The 26,310-nt window shown below is 39.9% G+C and overlaps 1 protein-coding gene across 14 annotated transcripts in view; it reads left to right on the top strand.

Moving 5' to 3' along the window:
• mef2aa (myocyte enhancer factor 2aa) overlaps window positions 1-26,310 on the top strand; it is a 188,326-nt gene that overhangs the window by 72,217 nt on the left and 89,799 nt on the right. The window contains exon 1 of one of the 14 annotated variants that reach the window (XM_069910352.1): window positions 12,961-13,198. The exons of the other annotated variants lie outside the window; for them this stretch is intronic. Coding sequence (XP_069766453.1) covers window positions 13,067-13,198 — 132 coding nt within the window. The 5' untranslated portion in view covers window positions 12,961-13,066. Of the gene's footprint in view, window positions 1-12,960; window positions 13,199-26,310 lie in introns of those variants that run through there. 14 annotated transcript variants of the gene reach the window in all.

Raw genomic sequence — 26,310 nt, 5'->3', positions numbered from 1 at the left:
CATAAAAGCACATTACACCCAGTAAAGGACGATTGAAACGCTGTTGCTATTTCAGAGTGAGAAGTGTTGCAAATGAGTCGTGCACATGGTGTCCACAAACAACAATGTAATCCAACTTTCAAAATAATTAATGGTTTACTTTAGTATAACCTCGGTTTATCTTCTCGTCTAAAAGATTCCACCGTAAAGATTTTCGTGCTCAAATAATTTTTGTAATTTAATGTTCCCATCTACAGCTGTAACAAATCTGCCTTCATGTCATTTACTTACTTGAACTCGGGAAATCAAATTCTGTGCAAATAAGCAGGAGCAGGTCAATGAGCTACTGGAGGAAGTCAGTGGATCAGACATGGATAGAAAGTGTTGGTCAATGTTTTGGGTTGGAATCCTTTATTGAGATCTCTTTCTCCCTCCTTCTTCCTTACAAAGAAGCAACTATCTATTTACTCTATTTTCTTAATTCTCTTATTAATCTTAATAACTTCCCTTCGATTCCATGATTTTTATAGATTAAAAAGTGGACAAACTTTGCACTAAATACACAGAAGAATATTGACTACCAGTTATATTCATTGAATACATGGACACGGGTTTCAGTGTTGATTGATACTAATGCATGTATGCCTCTAGGGAGCACGTACTTGCAGTCAAAAGTAAAGCAATAAAGTCTGTAGACATTGTGGTTGAAGTAAAAACTCAGCAGGTCAAGCAGTCATTTAATGCAGCAAAGATAAAAATAAATAACCAACATTTTGGGCTTGAGTCCTTCATCAAAGCATGGAAAAATTTTGCCAGCCATCCGAATAAAAGGGTGAAGGGGGAGGCATGGTTGCAAAAGCAGGAGGTAATAGGTGGAGAAGAAAGGGAGGGCACAGCAGCAAGAAAGGGGAGGAGGGATGGCTTGGTGAATAGAGAGAGAAGGGGGGAGAGCTGCCGGGGGAAGGGATGGGGAAGAGGAGAGCAGGTTAGCGGAATCAGAAAAGTCAACATTAATGCCAACCGGCTGGAGGGTGCCCCAACGAAAACCAGGTGTTGTTCCTCCAATTTACGGGTGGTCTTGGTGGGATAGCATGAGGCCATGGAAAGACATGTGAGTATGGGAGTGTGACACAGAACTGAAATGGTTGGCTACTGGGAGTTCTCTGTCACTGGTGGACAGAGCAAAGGTGCTCAGCGAAGTGATCTCCCAGTCTTTGCCCACTCTCTCCGAGGTGGAGAAGGCTACAAATGGAGCGCTGGTTGCAGTAAATCAGTCCCATGGATACACAAGTGAAGTGTGGCTTCACTTGAAAGGTCTGTTTGGGGCCTTGGACCATGGTGAGGGAAGAGGTGTTGGCACAAATGTGGTATCTCCTGTGGCCACAGGGGCAGGTGGAGGGGAGGTGATTGGTGTGGAGGGATGAATGCACGAGAAAGTCACGGAGGGAACAAACCCTACAGAAGGCAAAGAGGGGAGGAGAGGGGAAGATATGTCCGGAAGTGGAATCCTGTTGTGAGTGCTGGAAATTCCAAAGGATAATGTGTTGGATGTGGAGGCTGGTAGGGTGGTAGGTGAGGTTTAGGGTTGTTCTATGTTTGTTGCATCTGGGGGCAGAGGGGGCCAGGGGAGATGAGCGGTAAATGAAGGAGATGTGGGTGAGGGCTGAGTGGTGGAGAGGAAGCCATGTTTATGGAAGAAAGCAGACATTTCAGAAGATCTGGACTGGAAGACCTCATCTTGGGAACAGATGCAGTAGAGGTGGAGAAATTGAGAGAAGGGATTGGAATCCTTGCAGGGAACAGGGTATAAGGAAGTACAGTCGAGGTAATTGTGGGAATTAGTGGGTTTGTAATATATGTCAGTGCAAAGCAACTTGTGGTCACCTATGAAAGGTTTTACCAAATGACTTATGGAAATCTCTATTCAACATGTATTGACATTCCATTAATAATTTCTTCATGGATCCCTTCAAACATAACATAACAATTACAGCACGGAAACAGGCCATTAGGCCCTTCTAGTCCGCACCGAACCAAACACCCCTTTCTAGTCCCACCTCCCTGCACAATGCCCATAAACCCTCCATCTTCTTCTCATCCATATACCTGTCCAACCTTTTCTTAAATAATACAATTGACTCCGCCGCCACTATTTTTTCCCGGAAGATCATTCCACACGGCTACCACTCTCTGAGTAAAGAAGTCCCCCCTCATGTTACCTCTGAACCTCTGCCCCTTAATTCTTAACTCATGTCCTCTTGTTTTAATCTTTCCTCCTCTTAACGGAAATAGTCTATCCACATCCACTCTGTCTATCCCTTTCATAATCTTAAATACTTCTATCAAATCCCCTCTCAACAAATTAAATTTGGTTAATTAACCATGGTCTAACTTTCTTGAATCTACGCAGGACCACCTCAAAGATGTTCAATTGCTCAATATTATTTTTATAAGCTCCATAATTCCTGATTGCAGATGCTAGGCCTAAAATTCTTGGTCAAAACACACAAATGCTGGAGGAACTCTGATGGTCTCAGAGCGTCCATAGAAGGTAAAGATATATTACTGATATTTCGACTGTAAGGCCTTCTTAAAGGTATGACTGACTGTTCCTTCAGCGTTTTTTTGTGTTTTGACCACAATAAGTGACTGCAGACATTTGTGTTTTACTAAAATTCTTTGTTTCCGTTCTCCAAAATATTGCTTACATCGATATCAGATATATTTTCTTTGTTTAACCATAAATGTGTAATTAAAAAGAAAAATAGGAGATAGACTACAGAAAATAAAGATTCTGGGATTGCATGTGCATGCTTGGAATGAAAATGTGGCTATGGCAGCTGGATGAGTCCATTTTTGGAATCAGAAAAGTTTTTTTTTAAAACATTTTTTAAAAGTAGAATTCTGGCAAAGAGTTTTATTTCTACCTCCTTATTTAAAATGATGAAGGGGATAGACAGAATAAATGTAGGTAGGCTTTTTCCACTGAGGGTAGGGGAGATACACACCCAAGGACATGGGTTAAGGGTGAAAGGGGAAAGTTTAGGGGAACTTCTTCACACAGTGTATGGTGGGAGTGTGGATCGAGCTGCCAGCTGAACTTAATGCAAGCTCGATTTTTAACATTTTTTTTGAATATTTCTGTTTTCACAGAATTACAAAATCCAATAAACATTCATGTACATATGCTTGCCCCAATTCTGTATTTGTCCCACCCACCCCCCTCCCCCCGCCAACCACAGCAAATACATTCCAAAAACTTGTCTCGATCCCACTCACCATGGGGCACACAACCCCTGTCAAGACCTGTAATGGGGGGGGGCGGTGGAATAAAATCACAATCACAAAGTAAACATCAATTTCTTTTTAGCATTTAAGAAGAATTTGGGCAGATATATGGATGGGAGGAATGTGGACTGGGTGCAGGTCAGGGCGACTAGGCAGAAAATGGTTCAGCACAGACTAGAAGGGCCGAAGGGGTCTGTTTCTATGCTGCAGTGTTCTGTGGATCCTCAGTGTTAAACAATACTGGAGCTTCTAAGGTTAGTTGGTTCGTGTAAAATTGTTCCTAAAGTGTATGCGAGTGGTAAAATCTTGGCGGTGTGGGGAGGATAAAAAGAACAGCATTAATATAAAATGGGTGGTTAATACTTGATGGGAACTTGATAGATTGAAAGGCTGAAATCTATGCAGTATCTCTCTCTGACTCTGATCTGCAGCAAATCATGAGAAAATAAATGATCTCCTTGCAAGTACCATTTTGTTTGCATTTTTGCTCCTTGGAATATCCTCTCAAAAGAGGCCCGACTCGTTTTACCAGAATGCATTGAAAGCTGATATTCATTCTTGCAAAATTGTTGACATTTTGGTTTTTATTGTGTCAATTTGCACCTTTACAAGTTAACTTCTGCACTAAAAAGGATTATTGCGTCAAAAGCAAATGTTATGATTCAGTTCTGAGAATGATCTATCATGAGGAATGTTGCTGGTGTGGGAAGTTCTGAGAGGAATGTACAAACTTTTTATCTTGCGTGTAATACATACAATGGGACAGAGCAAAATTCACAATGGGAACTACTGGTATATCATAGAGTTATTTGTTTAGTAAACCAAACTTGAAGTGTTCAAAACAACTTTTCAATTACATAGTTACAGTACTAATATCAGGCGACAATGAATCTGATTTGCTCACATCGTTATCATCTCCTGTCACCATTTTCTAAAAATACATGGAAAACAAACAAACTGAGGAAGCCAATTCAGTCATAAGGATCCACCAAAATTATTGGAAATGATGCACAGAAGAGTTAGTCCTCAGTAGTCATTACTCTCAGCTCTCCCTAGTTGTTTAGTTGAACCAAAATAAGTGTTTGGTATAGAACATTACAATTAAAAGAACAATATGCCTTATTTTTCAATTATCTGGACTATAATTCAACTGCATTCTGTTATGTCCTGAGATATTGTTTTTTGCCATTTTATCAACATACAATGGACTTCACTCCAGTGATTTAGAAACCATTTTGCCGGCTTCAACTTCTTGGTTTAGAAACAGAAGAGGAGAAAAGCTATAGGGGTCAGCAAGTTCCTCACACATACTTGTATTTTCCAGTCTGTTTTTGTGTTCTACCCAGCTCTTGGGTACCGACTCCTAACAGTCTGTCTGAACGTGAATTTGCCATGAGATGATTTTTTTTGTTGATTCTCTTTTCTTTCCCATCATAAATTGCATCACATATCAAGCTAAAATTGAATACATGATCACATCTGAATTTGTTTACTAGTGTTACAGGCCTAGAGGACCCCAAACCCCAGCAGCAATAGAAATTCACCAAGACACATGGTTACTTAAACAAGTCATTTTTAATTTTCTTTAAAAATAAAGCCAGGATCAAACTTTAACTTATTACTATTAACTTAGTCTGCTTCAAATTTTAGGCACATGAGTATGTAATGTGTATAAGTTCAGAAAGGTTCTTTCATTCACAGTCCAATCTCACTTCTCACTCCTCTAAGTTCACCAGTATCAGGCAATTCTTATACTGTGCTCAAAATGTAACATTTTTTTAATTTTCACCAGGCTCTGGTGCTTAAAAGTATTTGGTTACCACTGAGGAAGGTTCTTGTTAATTTCCGAGAGAGATTTGTTGCTCGTTCGACACACACAAACTGATTCCCTCCGATCAGCCACTTCAGTGTCTTGCTGAAGAACACCCCTTTTTCTGCAAGTCACCAGAGTTCCTTTTGTTTCCTTATTTCAGGTGAAACACTCAAGCCAACCATTTTCTCTTGTATGGATCACAAGGGTTTTCAACAGGCTGAACTCAGAACTCACAACCCGTCTTCAAAATGGGGTTTCAACAAGCTGCCAGGTTGCCATGACTGCAGAAATCAGTTCTCTCTTTCTCTCACACTCTCTCTCACACTCTCTCTCACACTCTCTCTCACACTCTCTCTCACACTCTCTCTCACACTCTCTCTCACACTCTCTCTCACACTCTCTCTCACACTCTCTCTCACACTCTCTCTCACACTCTCTCTCACACTCTCTCTCACACTCTCTCACACACTCTCTCACACACTCTCTCACACACTCTCTCACACTCTCTCTCACACTCTCTCTCACACTCTCTCTCACACTCTCTCTCACACTCTCACACTCTCTCTCACACTCTCTCTCACACTCTCTCTCACACTCTCTCTCACACTCTCTCTCACACTCTCTCTCACACTCTCTCTCACACTCTCTCTCACACTCTCTCTCACACTCTCTCTCACACTCTCTCTCACACTCTCTCTCACACTCTCTCACACTCTCTCTCACACTCTCTCTCACACTCTCTCTCTCACTCTCTCTCTCACTCTCTCTCTCACTCTCTCTCTCACTCTCTCTCTCACTCTCTCTCTCACTCTCTCTCTCACTCTCTCTCTCACTCTCTCTCTCACTCTCTCTCTCACTCTCTCTCTCACTCTCTCTCTCACTCTCTCTCTCACTCTCTCTCTCACTCTCACACTCTCTCTCACACTCTCTCACACTCTCTCTCACACTCTCTCTCACACTCTCTCTCACACTCTCTCTCACACTCTCTCTCACACTCTCTCTCACACTCTCTCTCACACTCTCTCACACTCTCTCTCACACTCTCTCTCACACTCTCTCTCACACTCTCTCTCACACTCTCTCACACTCTCTCACACTCTCTCTCACACTCTCTCTCTCACTCTCTCTCACACTCTCTCTCACACTCTCTCTCACACTCTCTCTCACACTCTCTCTCACACTCTCTCTCACACTCTCTCACACTCTCTCTCACACTCTCTCTCACACTCTCTCTCACACTCTCTCTCACTCTCTCTCTCACTCTCTCTCTCACTCTCTCTCTCACTCTCTCTCTCACTCTCTCTCTCACTCTCTCTCTCACTCTCTCTCTCACTCTCTCTCTCACTCTCTCTCACACTCTCTCTCACACTCTCTCTCACACTCTCTCTCACACTCTCTCTCACACTCTCTCTCACACTCTCTCTCACACTCTCTCTCACACTCTCTCTCACACTCTCTCTCACACTCTCTCTCACACTCTCTCTCACACTCTCTCTCACACTCTCTCTCTCACTCTCTCTCTCACTCTCTCTCTCACTCTCTCTCTCACTCTCTCTCTCACTCTCTCTCTCACTCTCTCTCTCACTCTCTCTCTCACTCTCTCTCTCTCTGAAAGTCTGTTTGGTCTCTCTCTCTGCTTGCCAAAGCACATGATCTTCTTAGAACAGCAAACTGCAACCAGACAGGTTGCGGCACAGACCCAAACTTCTGAGCCTGTTCATCTGTTGCTTTCAAAATAATAATCCATTACTCCATAGCATGTCCAATTAATATCTATTTGTGAAGTCTCTAGAGTTCGGGTTCTTCTATTTGCACCTCCTCGTGAAAACCTTTAGCGAAGCAGTTTTTATTGTCTTTACAAAGGCACTAACTAGGCCTGGACTGTCTGGTTTGAGCAAAGCTCTTGCATTTTAAATGAGATCTGTTTTGTGAAGTGTTTGTGACCTACACTACCCCCACAATCTATCTTCTCCAAAAACATATCTATATACAATATAAAATATAATATAATCCGTCACAACTATAAATGGCAAATGTTCCATCTGTATAGCTGGATCAGATAGAAGAGCATGGAATCTATGGATTTTGTTGCCGTGGAGGCGGAATCATTTAAGATGGAGGCAGATAAGTGCTTGATTAGGAACAGAATCAAGGGTTATGGCAGTGGTTCTTAACCTTTTTTCCCACTCACGTACCACTTTAAGTAATCTCTATGCCATAGGTGCTCTCTGATTGGTAAGGGATTGCTTAAAGTGGTATGTGAGTGGAAAGAAAATGTTTGAAAACCATTGTTTTAATTGTACCTAATTGACTCATTATGTGCACTGTTTCCTAGCTCCAAAGGAAATGGGCCAATGACAATTTTTCTTAAGTAAAGTATTTCAGTAACAATTGGATCTAGAGCAGTGATTCTCAACCTTCCCTTCCCACTCGCATCCCATCTTAAGCAATCCCTACTAATCACAGAGCACCTATGGCATAGGGATGACTTAGTGGGATGTGAGAGGAGAGAAAAAGGTTGAGAACCTTGAGCAGTGAGGAGGACGGAGTTGAAATGAATAGTAAATCAGCCATGATGGAATGGTGGGCCAGACTCGATAGGCTGAATGTCCTAATTCTGTTCTTGTGTCTGTGGTCCTATAGAAACAAATACATTTAAAACAACATTGGTACCAGGTTAAACCTAATGCTTTTAAAAGGGAAGATGAAAAAGATAAGATCCTTGAAGACCAAAGATATTTACGTCAGTGACTCATAAGAGGTAACATTTTGGGCACCGTCAAGAAGCTGTTCTGTCTTGATCGATATCACAATCAAAGGTAATGTGTACCTTTATGAGGAATATTTCCAGAGCAGGAATATGTTCAGAGAACTGGAGTCAAAAGTATTGACCATTTTCAATATTTTTGTGTCTGGTATATCATTGGTTGTAATTCTTCACACAGAGAAGTTTTCTTCAGATTCTATGGGATCATTATGTGAAAGAGAAAGAAAATTCAAAACAAAGATATTTCTGAAGTGACTGACCTTTGAGTGTAGTCTTCAAAGACTCCATGTGAAAATCAAAAAAATGACAATCTGGAAAGGTGAAATCAGGATGCAAAATGTTTGAAATGCTCAGCAGATCAAGTGATCTCCATGGATGGAGAAACAAAATTAATGTTTAAGATTGAATACTCTGAATTGGGAAGGAAAGAAAATGTGCTAGATGCATCAAGGGCAGGGATGGATAACGCAAGGGGACTACCTTTAGGATGAAGCCACAATTGTTAAGGTGATGAACTCATGATGAAGCCATCTGGTTGGTGGATTAACAAGGGTAGCACGCCGAGGAGGGGTCGTGGGGGGGGGAGGGAAATCAAAGGAAGTGTGAAAACCATGATATGCAGATTTAAGCTGTAGAAAATGCACCATTATGCTTCCCTTCTACAGGTTTCCTTTTACTGAAAGTGATTCTATAATCGCCCAGTAAAAGGAGGTGTGAGGCTCTCCTGTCCGATAGCCTACAGGACACCCTTGGGCAAGGTGTAGTACCCGTTTAGCCTCCCAGTCAGGGTCACGTGAAGCCATGGATTGAAGATGGTGGACGGTTTTTATAAGCAGGTTCTAGAAATTGGAATTTATGGTTGTGAAACTAATAATGCTGGGCAGATGAATCTGCCGGTCAATGGCCAGGGTTACCCATCCAGTACGGACACTGCAGCTGAAGAAGGCATCGGGAAACCACTTCAGTATTTTACCCCTGTATAACCATGAACTCAACATTGACTATGGCTTCAGCTCAAAGATGGAGCCTTTACTGAAGTAGAAGAGGCAATTTGGAGGGTCAGAGATCGGGACGGATGGAAAAACATGATCACCCACGCCGAATGGCAAGGCACCTGAATGATAATAATGACGATTCTATAATTGTTATGTATATAATAAACCTTTTTCATTGGAGAAAACTTGTAGTTCCAGCAGTCATTGGACCGGTGAGGAACTCTGCAAACTTTGTGGATGCCTTGTGAAACTTCCACATGTTTGCTGAATGTCCCTAACTTCCAGTGCCTGGACTTTTCTTGATTGCCCTGTCTGTGATAATGAGTCCAAATTTCCTGCAATTGAAATTGGGAAAATTCAAAGCCATTATTTTCAATTCCTTTCAGAATCACCGATCCCTTGTTGCATGACCTATTTCCTTGGCTAGGCCAAATTCTGCAACTTCATCGCCCTGTTTGAATCTTTGAACCTCTTATCCACCCTGTTGCTTTAACTGTTTATTTTCTCTTTGCTTCTCCCTGCTCTGACTACACTTCCTGAAAAGCAATTGTTGATAACTTTGCCACGTCCTGGACATTTCCCTTGGGATATTCTGATCACTATTTTCTGTAATTGCCCTTTTAATGAGAATTACAACCACATTTATTTCCCCCCACTATTGACGTGATCGACTGGGATCGTTCTCTGAATTATTGAGCACCCCTTCCACCCAGCACATAGCACCATTTAGTTGCTCCTATCGGGAGAGAGATGCATGGATATCGGAGCCAGCGCCATCAGGCTGAGAAACACCTTCCCGCGGGAAGTGAGAATGTTGAGTGACCCAAAGAACTGCTCACACTAACCACTTGAGGCTCTCAGATTCATGAAACAAGATGAATAATTGCCCTGCTTATGTATTGTTTGTCTATATGCATGTTATGTCTGTGTGTTCTGCACCAAGGTCCGGAGATCACGGTTTGTCGTACTTGTGCAACCAGATTACAATAGACTTGTTCTAGTCCTGATACCTTAACCTCATTGATCCTTAAATGACTCCTTGTTCTCCCATGTACTGATTGTTAGATTTACAGATTCTTTCACTGCCTTGCCTGCTATGCAATCAAATCCAGGATAACATCTATTCCTTCTTGTCAATCCTTCTCCTACTCTCATCTCTTTTGGGATTACCATGCAGTGCTTTCTCCCCAAAGTTTTACATTGATCATAAATGTTGTTTCTTTATCAGTTCCTCTGTCCCATTTTCAGCCCCACCCACATTAGTTCTGTGTCAGTTCTTTTCTCTCTCCATCAATTAGCAGTTGCAATATAAATACAAGTTGCTGCCTCAGTATTGCCAGAGAAATGTGCAGACATGCAGTTAGTGTCCGGGTGTGATAGTACAGATCTATCACCAATGTACATAGTGTATATAGTTACTGTATCTAGACTGTGCTTACAGCGATTGGCTGAGAGCTAAGCCACGCCTATTGTCTGGGCCTTAAAGGGTTGTGTCCCTAGCCAGGTCAGATCATTCCGGACTGGTCGGCCACCTGTGAAGAGCTCCTGTCTTTTGCTAATAAAAGCCTTGGTTTGGATCAACAAGTCTTTGATTCTTTCGACGAGCTCTACACCGGGTAGCATCCAAAATCCAAGTGTAGCAAGACAGACAGCTCCACTGCTGACTGGCTCTGATATCTATTTCACGGAATGCTATTGAAAACCAGAGCGGTTCTAAAACTCTGCAAAAACCATGTATTTTGGATCAAACGTGATTTGAAGTTTCATGATTTGGAATTGGTGGATGTTATCCTCCAAGGTTATTGGAGGACATCACTCAATGAATGGTACTGAAGCAGAGAGGAAATGTGTATTTTATATGAATATTGAGGTTACGAGGGCAAAAGGTCCTCCCTTCTGCATATCTACATCAGTTTTGTTAGCGGTTAGAAAAAAAACATTGAGATGGAGAGCCAGGGACTTCCTCTTGATTTGTATCAGATCTCCCAAAATGAGGGGAACAGGAACTCTGCCAGAATTTTAGTATTTATTTATAAATACAAATAATTTTCTTTTTATTTGATTTGTGTTTATTCATTTGCAGCCACAGACTTCATTTAACTCAATATAAACAACGAAAAGAACAATGTTATGATTACCCAGAGGTTGGGGAAAAGAAAGAGAAAGTGTATGTTAAAAGGAGTCCAAACTTGTTTTTATGGTTAATTCAGATAAAGTCCTTCCTTGTTTTCCTTTTTGGTTTCCCTGGGCCATAGAGCAGGTGCGATTTTTTTTTTTTCGATGTCTGAGAAAACAATGTGCTCCAAGGCATCAGTCTTTCAGCTAATATCAGTGTTGTTTAAATGATTGCTCTCTTGTTGATTTCCATCTCCTGTGAGGAAGCACCTGACCTCTGATCTGTATTTTCCATGTAATACAATGAGAAATCAGAAAACCGTCAGGATCGGATCTCCGATGTGACAGCCTTTGATATAACGTATAGGTGCTTCACAGTGTACTTCAGAAATTGTATGGATTTTTAATAACATGCAAGGCGTATTCGCATTACTCTAAGGAGCAGTTTAATTTTTGTTAGAGTATTTGTACCTCCTGCTCTGACCCACCTGTTTCCAGCTGGAGATCTGACAACGAGGCTAAGGCATCTATCCCAGCAGCAAATAGAAATACAAGACAGGCTCTGAATGGGGTGAGATGATGCAGCTGGCACCCCAATCTGTTCATGTTTAAAATGGCAGCTCAGACCAAGGAGACTTCTGAAGTTGAACAGAGACAGCAGATGCCAGAAAACTGAGGAAATGCACAAAATTCTGGAGGGACTTGACGGGTCTTGGTAGCATCCATGGATATCAAAATAGAGTCCACATTTCAGGTCGAAACTCTTCATCGGGATACCCTCCTGTTGAAGGGTTTCAGCCTAAAGTGTCGACTGTGGTTTACCTTCCATGGATGCTGCCTGACCCGCTGAGATCCTCCAGCATTCTGTGCGTTTCTCGCGACATCTGACGAGCCCTTTTTCACTAACCCATTGATAACACTTTAAGATTTTCCTCCCACCACGAGGAAAGGATTTGTTTTTTTTTCCCCTCAAGATTTTCCATTTAGCAAAGCTGGAAGCTGGGCGACCAAGGGGAGTTACAGAACTAAGACCAGACACTTCCTTGCAGATGGGGATAGCAAAAGGCAGGATTCCCCCAACCACTCATGTGGACTTCCTCTTGGCTGACCTGCCTGCTGAACCAGTGACACTTAAAATCTTAGATCACAGTCCTTACAAAATATCAAATCTTTAAAGGAAGGCAAGATGTCATCTTTTGTGAATAATGGAGAAAACCGTTTCGTTGAATGCACAGGCTCTCCTCAACTTACAATGGGGTTACGTTCCAATAAACCCATCGCAAGTCGAAAAAGGTACAGTACCGCATCTACCGAACATCATAGCCGAGCCTACTTTAAACATGCTCTGAACACTTACCATAGCCTCCAGTTGGGCAAATTTATCTAAAACAAAGCCTATTTTATAATCAAATGTTGAATGCCTTTTATTCCACACTAGAGAGAAAACAATTTTTAATCATAAAATATAGCAATAACAACTATTGTAACTTCAAAAAATCGTAAGTCGGGCCATCATAAGTAGAGGAGCACACGTATTAGTACAGTACAGATCTTGCCTGGATAGATAAATGACAATAAGTAATTCCATAAAATGCAGTTATCATACATAGAATTATTTTTAAATTGTATGTTTACTGAAATTTGCATGAAAACTGCTTTCCATGATCGTGGAGCACCGAGGAGGTATTATTCTGGGTCTTATCACCTTCCGTTCTCCTACTTCCAAATATAGCAAGAGACAGTAGCACAACACCCACATTTCTTCAGCAGATTAGTTGGAACATATTGTATGCTGTGGGATGCCACTTACATTAGTTGTCAAATGCTTGTCTTTGATAAAAGCTGTTTAATTATTTGTTTGCTTTACATGGAGCTGTGTTAAGTCTCCATTGGATATTAAATGAACAAAATATTAAGATTTTTGGTCTGGAAACATTTAAGTCAAAAGATGGTGATGCTGTTCCTGTACACAATATATGGGAGTAATTGTGACTGTATGATGGCTTAAAGTTGGCCGATGTCTATTGAGAGACCATTGTGCAACTCTTCTAATGCTTAACTGAGGATGAAAGAAGTAAGTGAGATGATCTACAGAGTCTCATCAAGTTGATGTTGACTACAAACAAAGAATTTGGACTCGATTTGGATGGAGCACAAAAAAGATTTGTTATGATAGCCCTAGCAAAAAAAATGTATTATGTCAACCTGGAAATTGGAAGACAACTTGAGAATACAACAATGGTATGTAGAAATGAATAAATGTATTCCATTAGAAAAAATAACATATAATTTAAGAAATAACATTACAATATTCGAACAAATATGGGAGCCATACATGAAACACAATAGAGAAATCCTACCGTGGACTTCCATCACCTAAAATGACAGAAGGAGAAGATAATGAAAAGAACTGACTTAGTAAAATTTCTTGTTTATTTTTATTAACAGGTTTAATGTATCTTATAGATTGAACTTTAAATAAATGGGAAAGGGGGGAAGGGAGGGGGGAAAAGGGGGAGAAAACGACACTGTATATATTTAAGAAGAAAAATGTCTGTATGTATCTTGGTCAATATGGTTTATAGTGTGAAAAATAAAAATAAAGTTGATGTTGACTCCCATGGTAACGTATGAAAATTGCACCCTAGGAAAAATCCATCAGGCCTGCCTATTGTGGCCCATCCCTCATCATACCCTGCGAAGAGCCAGGCTGTAAGGAGCAGTGGTTTTGTCTGCATTGTGGGGAAATAATTTTTTTTTTAAAGTGCAAGTCAAAGTCACGTGTGTCTTACCTTGATTTTTTTTATCGCTGATAACCGGCATTATGTCATCCAAAGGTATTTGAGGCAAATTTGGTTTCGTGGTTCTTTTGGTTTGTGACCAATAACCTCTTTGATAAAGGCTTACTAAAATATTGTAAAGAAATACATTTATCATGTCATTAAATGCAAAGAAAGTAGTTAGCAAAAATAGATCTTTTCATTTGTTAGTTTTATTCTTTTTTAATTTTATTTTCTTCTTGGCAATTGTGAGGCAGGTCAGAATATTTCATCACATTATTATTTTTAAAAAAAAGTAATTTTTTGAAATTAAACTTCTGTTGCAGTGATCGCTTACATTTTATTTTGTGCTTTTGATGTACAGGGTTGTGACAGGGTTCAGGTCTTGAGAGCTAGTTGTAATCCAAATTGTGTGTAAAATAGAAATGAACAACCATGTATGGGAGATGCTCATAGAACCAGCTGTGATGGAATGTCCATGAATAGTTGGGCAGTCGTAACCCAGAGCCAGCCTGTGCTGGATTTGCCAATAGACTTCAATGAAGGAAGTGATTGTAAAATGGTTAATAGATTGGAGCAACTGGGCTTGTATACACTGGAATTTAGAAGGATGAGGGGGATTTGATTGAAACATATAAGATTATTAAGGGATTGGACACACTAGAGGCAGGAAACCTGTTCCTGATGTTGGGGGTGGGGGGGGGGGGAGGTGCAGAACCAGTGGCCACAGTTTAAGAATAAGGGATAGGCCATTTAGAATGGAGTTGAGGAATAACTTTTTCATCTAGAAGGCAGTGGAGGCCACTTCTCTGGATGCTTTCAACAAAGAGATAGATAGAGCTCTTAAAATTTGCAGAGTCAAGGGATATGGGGAGAAGTATGAACAGGATACTGATTCTGGATGATCAGCCGTGATTGCAATGAATGGTGGTACTGGCTCAATGGGTTGAATAGCCTATTCCTGTCTATTAACATTTTCCCCAAAGCTCTAATTCCAGAAAATAAATTGGAGATTATGGTAGACAACTTCAAGATGAACACAAGGATACTTTCAGATTTGCTGTATCACGTAGGAAGTTGGATAAACGTTAAATGAACTTTTATTAAATTTAACATGTTTTAATCGCATAATGATGCCGACACATTACGTTAATTCATCTGGCGTAAAAATGTTTTGCCGCTGATTTTAATTTGTACTCAGCATCTGATGCCTCTCATGTCAGTGTCCAACAATAGTCGGCCGGCATTGATGGATTCCATTTTCCCTCATACCTCTTTTCCGTAGTGGCAATGTCCTGGTGAAAACTTTCAACATGTTCGTCACTGATTGCATCAAGAGCAGCAGGAGAGAAGTGCAAGTGTGAATGGAGAAAATTAATTTTCATGATTTTTGTCTGCCTGGTGTAGCCTTAAAACATGACAGGAAGTAGATTCTACCTAAAGAACGGTAGGTGATAGGAAAATGTTAAGGTGATTTTCATGATCAACAGCCCGGAATCCATAAAACATTCCCAAAAGTGTTCAGGAAGCAAAATCTTCATCATCCAGTGAAGAAATAGGTGGATCTGAGCATCCTAAGAATTCTTTTTTTTTGGCTTTTCACCCACATTCCTTTGCTTTTTTTTAAAAAAAAACTCTTTTATGTGCCATAACATTGGCTTCTTGATCTCCACTGTGTGCTTCAGTTTTCATGAATGGGGGCAGCACCTAAAGGAAGTGCACACAACATTCTGTTCAATACTCATGATGAAGGGCAGACAGCAGGTTTACTCAGAAGTAAGTAGCCGAAGCTGTCACCTGCTCACTCTTTACTACTGCTTCATGTTAACTGCCTTCAAAATGTACTTTTAAGCTAAATCTATTATCATTAACCTAACTGCTTGAATGCAATTGCCAGCAAGATTTTTAAAAGTTTGGGTAGTGCTTTCCAAAGTCAATTTCTTGTTTAAATTGTTCAGAAAGTCACTGGGATTTCAAACCTCAAGTAGTGCGGCAGAAAAAGTGTGATTTCGACACCTCTCATTCTAAAAATATGAATTCACAAAACGATGGCAAAAAACTTCAATTTACTACTTATTTAATTAAAAAAAAAATCTGGACATACACCACGGTAGCAGGCCTTTTCTGCCCACGAACCCCCTGTGCCACCCAATTGCCCTATAGGCCCGGCACCTTTTAACGAGTCAGGAGAAACCAACGCAGACACTGGGAGAATGTACCAACTCTTTACAGGTGGCATCGGATTTGAACCCTGGTGGCTGGTGCTGTAACAGTGGGAAGTGTAGTTTTTATTTTTTTTTTACAAGTCACTTCCTTTGTTAGCTGTGGTGATATGTTTCCTCCATTATACAGTTGACTACTGTATATATGGAGCTGCCCCACCCACTGATGACTCGTACCCTATGACTGCTCCCCCGTGGTCCTGGGCCATAAAGGTCGAGCCATCTCTCCCTTCCCTCCATTCCTATACCTGGATCCGGGCCAGCAAGGGTCTTCTGTATATTAAAACCTAGCGTTCCCTCAGCCTAGTCTTGGTGGTTACTGATAGTGCCCTACATTAGTATCTTTTGTTTTAACCTTAAATGACCATTCCAATGCTTATGCAACTAATGTCAAATAGAATTTGGTTATGGTACATATTACAAGTCAGAAGATTTGTCCAGCGTCTCTGTTGCACACCTATAAATCAGTAAAGGTGCAATTTTTTAATGCCTTCTGGCCTTTTCCTGTGGTGATTCTGTAGTGTTTATGTCCTAATTGTGTTGCACCATGTGATCTTGACTCTAAGGTCGTTCGGCAACTATTGCATGTGGGGATCCATATGATCTTGCCTGCTCACAAATCTTTTGAAGTGATGAGAATCACGTGCATTCCTGCAAGTCCGGAACATTGTTCTTTGCATTGTTCTGCCGTGCAGAAATTTTAAAGCAGTTTCATGACCTGTATGGGCTTTATTTAAGTTTTATCATCAAGGATTGTTCAAAAGTTATCCTCATCCAGGTCTTCACATTTACGAAGACAGAGAAAATGTTGGCTTTTGTGCATTGAATAATAACATTTGTGTATCAATAAATGTGAGATATAATGTAAGTAGAGAATTAGAACAATTTTAATTCTATTATTTTTAAATAGGAAACACTGTGGGAGAGCATGTTGGCATATATGTAGTAAAATCTGTGCTATCTATGGAGATTGGTAGATGCCGGCTAAATGTATTTTCTTGTTTCTTGAGACTCTTATAATGCCTTACTAATATACCTGTATTAAGAATAAACAGTTTAAAAGATTAAAAAATACTATAGTGTACTTCTTGGCTTGGCTTCGCGGACGAAGATTTATGGAGGGGTAAAAAGTCCACGTCTGCTGCAGGCTCGTTGGTGACTGACAAGTCCGATGCGGGACAGGCAGGCACGGTTGCAGCGGTTGCAGGGGAAAATTGGTTGGTTGGGGTTGGGTGTTGGGTTTTTCCTCCTTTGTCTTTTGTCAGTGAGGTGGGCTCTGCGGCCTTCTTACACTGAACAAATTTCACTTGCATGAATATATAAAACTTTAACCATTTTACATTATTTTCACTCACATTCTTTGAAAACATTTAACCATTGCCACATCTACAGGTTCCTCCCACCATCTCTCTTCCACCACCTCCCCCCCCCCCCCCCGCCCCCACTGTTCACGGAGCTGGCCAAATGATGAACAATAACAATTACCCCCCCCCCCAGTTTACAGATAAAGCCTCTGACTGGGGTGACTTACTAAGCAAGGAGACACTTTAAGAGGGTCACCCCAATGGTAAACAGCATCAACCAGCTCTTCATCCTGGCGGCACCATCGCTGTTTCACACAACTTTATTCCAACAGTTGCTATGAGCAAAGCACAACCAAGGCCCTCCACTGGTTGAATGTTTGCTCTCAACTTGACCAAAGCTTTATGCGATACTTCCGACAACATTTACAATTTTGAACTTGCGTATTTTAAATCTATTATTTTATTCATATTTATTTTAATCTTTAAAATTTATTTTCCTTGATTTTTTTTTTTGCCAGTTACTTGGGGCTGCCAGTTATTTTAATAGCAGACACCAGAGGTTTTACTGCACTTAGAGCGATGCCTGTTTCAAGGTTGTGGATTTTATTTCATGCCCCAGGACCACAAAGAAGCTGGGCATGGTGAAAGATCCATGAACATCACTGAAACTGAAGCAATTGTACTGCACCAATTCCTGTCAGTATTCTGTCCTTTTATCAAAGGTTTTTCACAGCTGTAGTATAGAGGACAGTTTGATAGTTCATTCTGGGAATACAAAGTAGATAACAAGGCAAATATCAACCTATGATTAATTTCTCACTATAGTCTTTTCACAGATTCTTACAAGTACTGTATGTTCATAATTTACCACAAACTAATTGCTACTGATCCTGGCTCAAGTCCAAAGTTCTTGAAGCTTCCTAAAATTAATCAGAATTAAATCTCAACGTGCAACATTCTATCAAGAAAATAAAATCAACTCCTGTGCAGATTGGTACATAGAAAATAAGTGGCTTTTTACTTAAACCCAGTTAACAGCTGATGGTTAAATATTCTGACGCTATGACCTTCAAAAATATAATGTAGCAAGAGTCCATGATTAGACTGGTCCTACTTTATGATAAAGAGATTCCACTTTATGATTTTGGACCTGCGACTGAAAGTTTCTATCCTCCAAACATAATGGGATTATCTATGATTGATGGAAGAAGTTGAGTTCCAGTGCGAACACCTCTGTCCTTTAGCACAGGATACAACATTTTGCTTGTTGGTATCATCTGTACACCAAAGCTGAGATAGCAGCAGGAAGTAACAGATGCAAACTTTAAAGACAGATGGATTCTGCCTGCCAGAAGAAGCTGTTCTAACTGCAGGTCAAATTGATTCAAGAGCATATTTGGCGTTCAAGTTTTCATTAACAGACTTAGAGAATGTCATCTTCATTCAGGGCCTTTGTTACTTTGTTGAGCATTAAGTTTAGCTTGTATTCTGGAATGAGTGCATAGTGAGTGCTAACATGGGTGACATTTTTTCAGTATTGCACATACCACTCTCATCTGACATTGGATGATACAGAGCCATCTGTTAACCTGATACCCATGCCTTACAAAAGGCCCCTGGCGCATACCAATGCATGTTTGTTTATCTGTCACCTTGGATAATGTTCTGTGCTTCTTACCACCGGCAGCACAAACTGTTGAAAAAAAATCTGTATCATCAATGGGCGTCACAGTTATTGTAACAGTTACCCAGCGCTGGTTACAACACCAGCAATCAGGTCTCGAATTTGGCGCTGTCTGTAAGAAGTTTGTATATTCTCCCTGTGTCTACATGGATTTCCTTCCACCCTTCAAAAACGTACCGCGGGGAGGTGGGTTGTAGGTTAATTGGGTGGTATTGGCTCGTGAGCCGAAAGAACCTGTAACTGTACTGCAAGTTTAAATTTAATTTAAAAAAAACTTTATCAGAAAGTGAGGTAATAAAATTATGATGCCATATGTAGCTGAGTTCTGCCTGTTTTGTCATTGTTGCTTGGGCCTGGGTTTTTAGTTTAGGCAATGAAGCCTCAGAACACATTGTCAATGGAAATCAATTGCTGCAGATATGGGATGCCAAATAGCATGATATTAATTGGAAATCACTTTTTTGCAATTGTTAAATATCTTCTGCCAACCAATGTCGACCAGCCCTTGCAAGCTTACAGACCCAGTTGGTCAGATTGATGGCTTGAGAAGCAGAAATTACTTGATGTGCTATCAGTAACCGAAAAGACGGAGAAGTTACCTGACTGTTAGGCTTTTATTGCCATGAAGAGCAGGCATGTCTCATGTTGCTGACCCGAGCTTATTCTGGAGAAGAGGTTAGGGAGTTGCTGCTTTTATTAGGGGAATCGAGGCGGAAGAGCCACGGGTACAATCAACAAGGGTCAGGCCAGCCATACACATACAAACAGTGGTTTCACCACATTATTAACAAGATTTTTTTTTTAAAACCACTGCTCTGGTTCCCTCCCCCCCCCCCCCCCCACCCCTCCCACCTTCAAAAATATACAGGGGTTAATTGAGTTATTTGGGCACCGTGGGCCAGAAGGGCATGTAACCATGCTGTATGTCTAAATTAAATATGTGCCATAACTTGAATACTTTGTGCAGTTCTGATCACACACTGTAAAGAAAATGTTAGTGAACTGATAAGTATGCAGAGAGACTTTTAGAAGATATTGGCAGGACTGGAAAATTGTAGCCATTTAGAAAAAAATGGATGAAAAATAGATTGTTCTCTTTGGAGCAGAAAGACTGACTAGAGACGTGTGGTGTTTAAAGCACGAGAGGCCTTGATAGATTAAATAGGAAAGATGTGTTTCATTTAGCAGAGAGGTAACAAAATATCTGGGTATGGATTTAGTAATTGTTAAGAGGTTGAGGGGAGAAATATATTTTTACCAAAAGGGTGGTAATGATTAGGAACTCGCTGAAGGTATGATTTAATTCTGATTTTAAACATTACTTGAAGTATGTACTTGCAGAGATACAGATTTTGTACTGGGTGGTGGAATTGAGTTTGGATAGCTCTTTTCTGACTGGATCAGAATCAGATACAAGCTCAATAGTCTTGTCTATCTTAAGTATTCAATAAAACTCTTGGCTAATTTCTGGGCTTTATTTTGTTTAAGTCAGAAAATTACAATTCATTAATTCTATCCATGCTATTAATGTATCTTAAATTGGAGTTGAGTGAGTGCCGTTCCTTATGTGAACACGAGTTGTGTTCCATTGGAATACAGAAATTATCAACCCCCTTTGCCTTTCGTACATTTATCACACATAGAACCAATGCCAACAAGGAGAAATTATGTGGTGCAATTATTTCACTAGTGCAGTTGCTTCTGTACTCTTCATATTTGACATCCCTACAGTGGAAAAAAAATTAAATTAAAACTGCAATATGTGAATGTTTTTGACCTTGATTAAAACTTTACATCTGAAGCTGAGCTAATATAGGATCGCAGGTTAATGTGTCTTAGTGTCTGGGGAATCTGACACTTCTGCAATCTACAAGGAAAAGCTGCAACAGTTATTTATAACAGTTTTGCTGACATGACACTTTTTTCCACTTCCTGTTGTGAAAGCAGTGGAATTTTATTTTCATGCAGAATCTATATTGATGCATCATTTTAAATATATTAAATAATTTCCAGACATGAGACACAACAAGAAAGATGTTCTTGCCCTAACATTTCCTTCATGTTTAAAATTATTGGAATTGGTTCAGAAACTTTTCCAGCAACATGTAATTCATTGCAGAAGGAGTTGTTTTGCAACTCGTGTCTGCAAAAGAAGTGTCATTTAAAAAAAAATTGCACTGTTTTGATCTTACTCCCCCAGATCTTCTAGCAAGCAGCTCATTCCCACTGCCTGTTCCCGATGTTTGCTCTGAGCTGGGTTGGGTGCAAGTGTAGTCTTTATGTTGGCTCCTAGCTGATTGTGAAGCCCAGTTGTATGAATAGTCTGTGAGAGGAAAACCACATCCCTCCTATCATTTTGAGCTGATTAGTCCTGCCTGAGGTCCTCTGGCTGTGAAAGTTATCAAGTTGGTGAATGTTTGTGAATGTCTCTGAGATTTACCTTCTAAAACATGTGCACATCATTAAGCCTTGAAAGGGCTAATGTTTTTGAAGCTAATGATAAATGCTTCAGAAAATCGAAACACTTATTAAAAATGTATGGAAACAAAACCATACGTACCACTTTAAGTCATCCCTATGCCATAAGTGCTCTGTGATTATTAAGAGATTGCTTAAGGTGGGATGTGAGTGGGAAGGGAAGGTTGAGAATCACTGCTCTAGATCCAATTGTTACTGAAATATTTTGCTTAAGAAAAATTGTCATTGGCCCATTTCCTTTGGAGCTAGGAAACAGTGCACATAATGAGTCAATTAGGTACGATTGAAAGAGTGGTTTTCAAACTTTTTTCTTTCCATCCACATACCACCTTAAGCAATCCCTTTCCAATCACAGAGCACCTATGGCATAGGGATTACTTAAGGTGATACATGGAAAGAAAAAGTTTGAGAACCACCGGTGTAGTGGTTAGCGGAATGCTTTTATCCAGGTTCAAATCCGACATTGCCTGTAAGGAGTTTGTACATTGATGTCCTCCAGTTCTCCACTTTCCTCTCACCCTTCAAAACTTGCAGATGTTGTAGGTTAATTGGGAGTCTTTGGGTGGCACAGCCTCATGGGCTGGAAGGGCCTGTAACCATACTATATGCCTAAATTTTAAAAAAAAATTTGATCGTCAAAAACAAGGGGAAATTATGTTGTGTTCACCCTTCCGCCTGCAGCCATTTCTTCTGCTAGAATTTCTTCCACCAAAACCATTGGGTCATGGGGAACTTGGGGGGGATTTCCCCGCCTAAGTGCTGGGAGATAGAGAAGTTGTCTATCCCTTCATGGAATCCATCAACTGTGCGCAGTTATGCTGAGGTCATCGAAGAATTGTGCCAATGTTTCAGGCTTCAGCTTTGATCTGCTGTCCAGAGCTTGGACCTTCTCACATGGGGAAAATGCTGGCAATTGAGTTTAGATTCAGAGGTTCTTTGTTTAAAGATCCAGCAGTAACTCTTGTTTTTCAGTTGTAGTATTAGTTTGAAACACAGATTAATCTAACCCTTTTTAAATGACTTCAGTTGTGTTCCTCCACAACTTCCTGGGTTGGAGAATTCCAAACATTTGCCATCAGCTGCATGGAAAAAATATCTGCAGACCTATTTATAATGAATGCTCCCCAAGTCTTGAAATGTTGTTCACTTGAGATTTTCTCAAAAGTAGAAACATCTCAACATTTCCCTGTTAAGATCCTATTTGTTTAAATATAATTGCACTTCATTCTTCTAAAATCCAATGATAACTATTTTGAGCTGTTTGTGACAGGACAACCAAGAATCAGTCTCGTGTATCTCTTCTGGACACGTCCAATGCTAGTAAATCCATTTTAAAAATTAATAGGGACCTACATCATACACAATACTTCAAATGCAGCCTCTCTAATACTCTATACAATTATAATAATATTTCTCTATTAGTTTGGAGTTTGGAGTTCAAAATAAAGGTGAGTACATTATTTATCTCACTAATTGCTGCATCTGTGTGCCAGCTTTTTATATTTCATGGACAAGAACACTTGTCTGCCGTTTGATTCCACCTTTTGAAGTGGACAAATCGAAACTCCATGTGAAATCTTAATGCAATTTCATTTATAAATGGAGGAATGTGACTTCTTAAAGATCTTGCATCCTGATCAGTTTGGTTTACATCTGCATTTTCTTTTTTACAACTTATCTGTATAAGTATTTTAAAGGCAAGTTATTAGGATAGAATAACCACAGTTAAATTAACTGAGAATGTACGCAAATGTTGGTTTCTGTAATAAATGCAATTATAATTCACAAAACCTCAAAGTTTAACTTGGGAGACTCAGATGATTCAGCTCTTGCAAAAATCCTGTGACGAGCTCCATAACTCTTTTTGTATAATTTTCAACCCTATAGATCCACAGCTCAACTCAGAAAGATAAATCTTGAATTCAATTCGCTATAACTTTTCTGTATTTACTAGCAGAATTAAAGTTGGATCCAATCATTAATGATTTTGTTTTAAAATCAATTAATGATTCCAATTCTTTTATATTGTTTTGAATTTTTATAATTTCCATTAAATATATATATGAAGAATTACACTTTATTTATTTATGCTTAACTTACTAATTCTCAGAGGGCCAACCAGTGTCTGTGGAGACAAAAACCTTTCTGTTTTTGTTTCATAATTTCCCACATCTGTTGTTTTTGTTTGGTTTTGAAATGCATAACTCATTTTGGCGAAAAGCAAAGATAATCTCACAAATACATGTAGTTTTTTTTAAAGAGAGAAGAATTACTGTTAATCTTTGTTAAATAACCTCCAAATCAAAGCTTAAAATATGAACAGATTTTACTTTTATTGTATTATACTCCATTATTTTGGTTTACAAGATTGTTTATAAATATTTCAGTGAACATTAATGGCATAGTAAAGGCTGACACAGCAATAAAGAGGTTACTCTATTGCCAGCTGGGTAATTCCAGCGTTCATTAGTTGTATATAGGAGATAAGTGCTTGGTGCAATTGAAAATAAACCTGAGAATGTAGTAGTCACGAATATCATTATAGCTGGTGCTTCACATTTGCAAATGCAAATGGGACGGCAGCTGCAATCACAAGCAATATAAAACTTATTATTACTTTGTATTTCAAACCTGGATGTGAAAGAAATAAAAATTAAATTTGGTAAACTGACTAATTTTAGCTGAGCTCTATAAAGGAATTTTCACTGTATACAGGTATACCCCGCTTTATGAATACTCAAATTACGAAAATTCACTTTTACAAAGAAAGCAGTATCCACTTCAATGAAAGGATTTGTCTGGGTTTTTGCTTTTACTAAAATAGCCTCCAATAGTAGTGAATGGTCTTCGCTTTATGCCTTTTCGTTTTACGAAAGGTTTCCTAGGAACACTCTAGTTTCATACAGCGGGGCATACGTATATTTGTTTTCCAATGAAAGTTGATAAAATTGTACATTGTGAAAGGGCTCGAGCCAACAGTTGCAATTGTGTGATGGAAGTAAAACACAAAGGTTTGCAGACCCCATGATTGAAGTAAAAACTCAATGCTGGAGAAACTCAGCTGGTCAAACGGTGCACTTTATAAAGCAAATATAAAGATACTTAACCAAAGTTTTGGGTTTGACACCTTCATCAAGGTTTGAAAAAAACATGTCAGCCGGTGCCCAAACAAAATGGTAGGGAGGGAGGGGCAGGTGCCCAGTCCCACAAGCAGGAGGTATTAGGTGGATAAGCGAGGGAGGGTCCCACACCAAGCAGGGGAGAACTGATGGCTCTGTGAATGGAAAGGGTAGGGGATGTTTAGCTGGAAGAAATAAGGGGAAGGGAGGGAGAACAGAGAGTAGACTAGCAGAAACTGAAGAAATCGATGTTAATGTGTGATATATTAGAATTCCCACATACTGCACTACTTGTACTTGTGGATCAATGCTTGCAACTGGCCATACTGGCAAGATGCTATGAAGAGGCCGAGTGATTTTTGAGGGAAAAAAATCTGATGAGGAGAGAAAGTTGACAGTGGCCTTTTGTCATTTTTGTGCAACTTTAGCTGGCCTGGGCTCTGATGGTATATTGAATTACATCTCTGCGACAATGACCCCCATTCGTGACACCAGTTGTTTTCAAACCTTTTCTTTTACTCACGTACCACCTTAAGTAATCCCTTACTAATCGCAGAGCACCTGTGGCATAGGGATGGTGGTATGTGAGTGGAAATAAAAAGTTTGAAAACCACTGGGATACACCAACCTGCATCATTTATAAATCTTGATTTTCTTTGCCATCCCCTTTAAAAATGAAATGTTAATCCAAAATGTATCTACAAATGTAGCCAAATGAAGTAACAAAGAAATCCACAGATGCTGAGATTTAGATCAATACACACAGTGCTGGAGAAGTTTAGCTGGTCACGTGGCATCCATGGGAAGCAAAAGGCAATCAAACATTCAGGCACAAGCCCTTCCTATAGAACGTTCCTTGGTCCTTCCTGTGGTGGTTGTGTGATCTGCTGAGTTTCTCCAGCGCTTTTGTGCATTTAATTTAATTTGGACAGACAGCGCGGTAACAGGCCCTTCCATCCCACAAGCTCGTGCTGCCCAAATGCACCAATTAACCTACGACCCTGGAACCATTGAAGGGTGGGAGGAAACCCATGAAGACACGGGGAGAATGCACAAGCTCCTTACTGTCAGTATCCCAGTTTTGAATTGGACACTGGCTCTGTAATAGCGTTGCCCTAATGCTTCATTCATTGCACCATCAATCATCAATGTATTTATACATTATAAATTTAGCCCCTTTATAAAAAAAATCTATTTTAGGTACAGTATGTTTGTCTATCGTGTATATCTGAGACTGGAATGTTACTGACTGATTTGGAGAGGCTCAACAAAGGTTTTTTAAGTTTAGGGCTAGCTGTTTTCTATTCGACAATTTCTATTTCATTTCGCAGTTCCTGAAAAATCAGTTTTACTACACCCCGTCTATTCTATCATAATATTCTCCTCTGATCAATTCTGCACTGTTTAAAATTTAACTCTGCAATCAATTATCAATTTATTAAAATTCTAATGTCTCACATTGTTATTCACTCTTTCCTATGCAGTGGGAAGTCTTATCTCATTAAGGTACCATTCCTCTCTTAGTTTTGTTTTCAAAGCCAAAACTTGGCATCTCTTCCTAAATTTGTGCCTTTTGTTGTTACCTTGGGATGGTGGTGGTGATAACTGGAATAGAGAGGAGCGGAGTTATGAGAGTAGAATTCCTTTAAGAGAGTTATATATTTCAGCTTAGGGTTGGGATTTGACAGTACTGACAAGATGTAACCCAAGGAGGCAGATATCCTGTTTCTCCAGTCCCTTTCTTGGTTGGATGAGTTTGTCTTGTC

Source organism: Narcine bancroftii, chromosome 14, assembly GCF_036971445.1.
Source record: "Narcine bancroftii isolate sNarBan1 chromosome 14, sNarBan1.hap1, whole genome shotgun sequence".
Lineage (NCBI taxonomy): Eukaryota > Metazoa > Chordata > Chondrichthyes > Torpediniformes > Narcinidae > Narcine > Narcine bancroftii.
The sequence above is the reverse complement of the archived record's forward strand: the minus strand, read 5'-3'. Positions and strand labels throughout refer to the sequence as shown.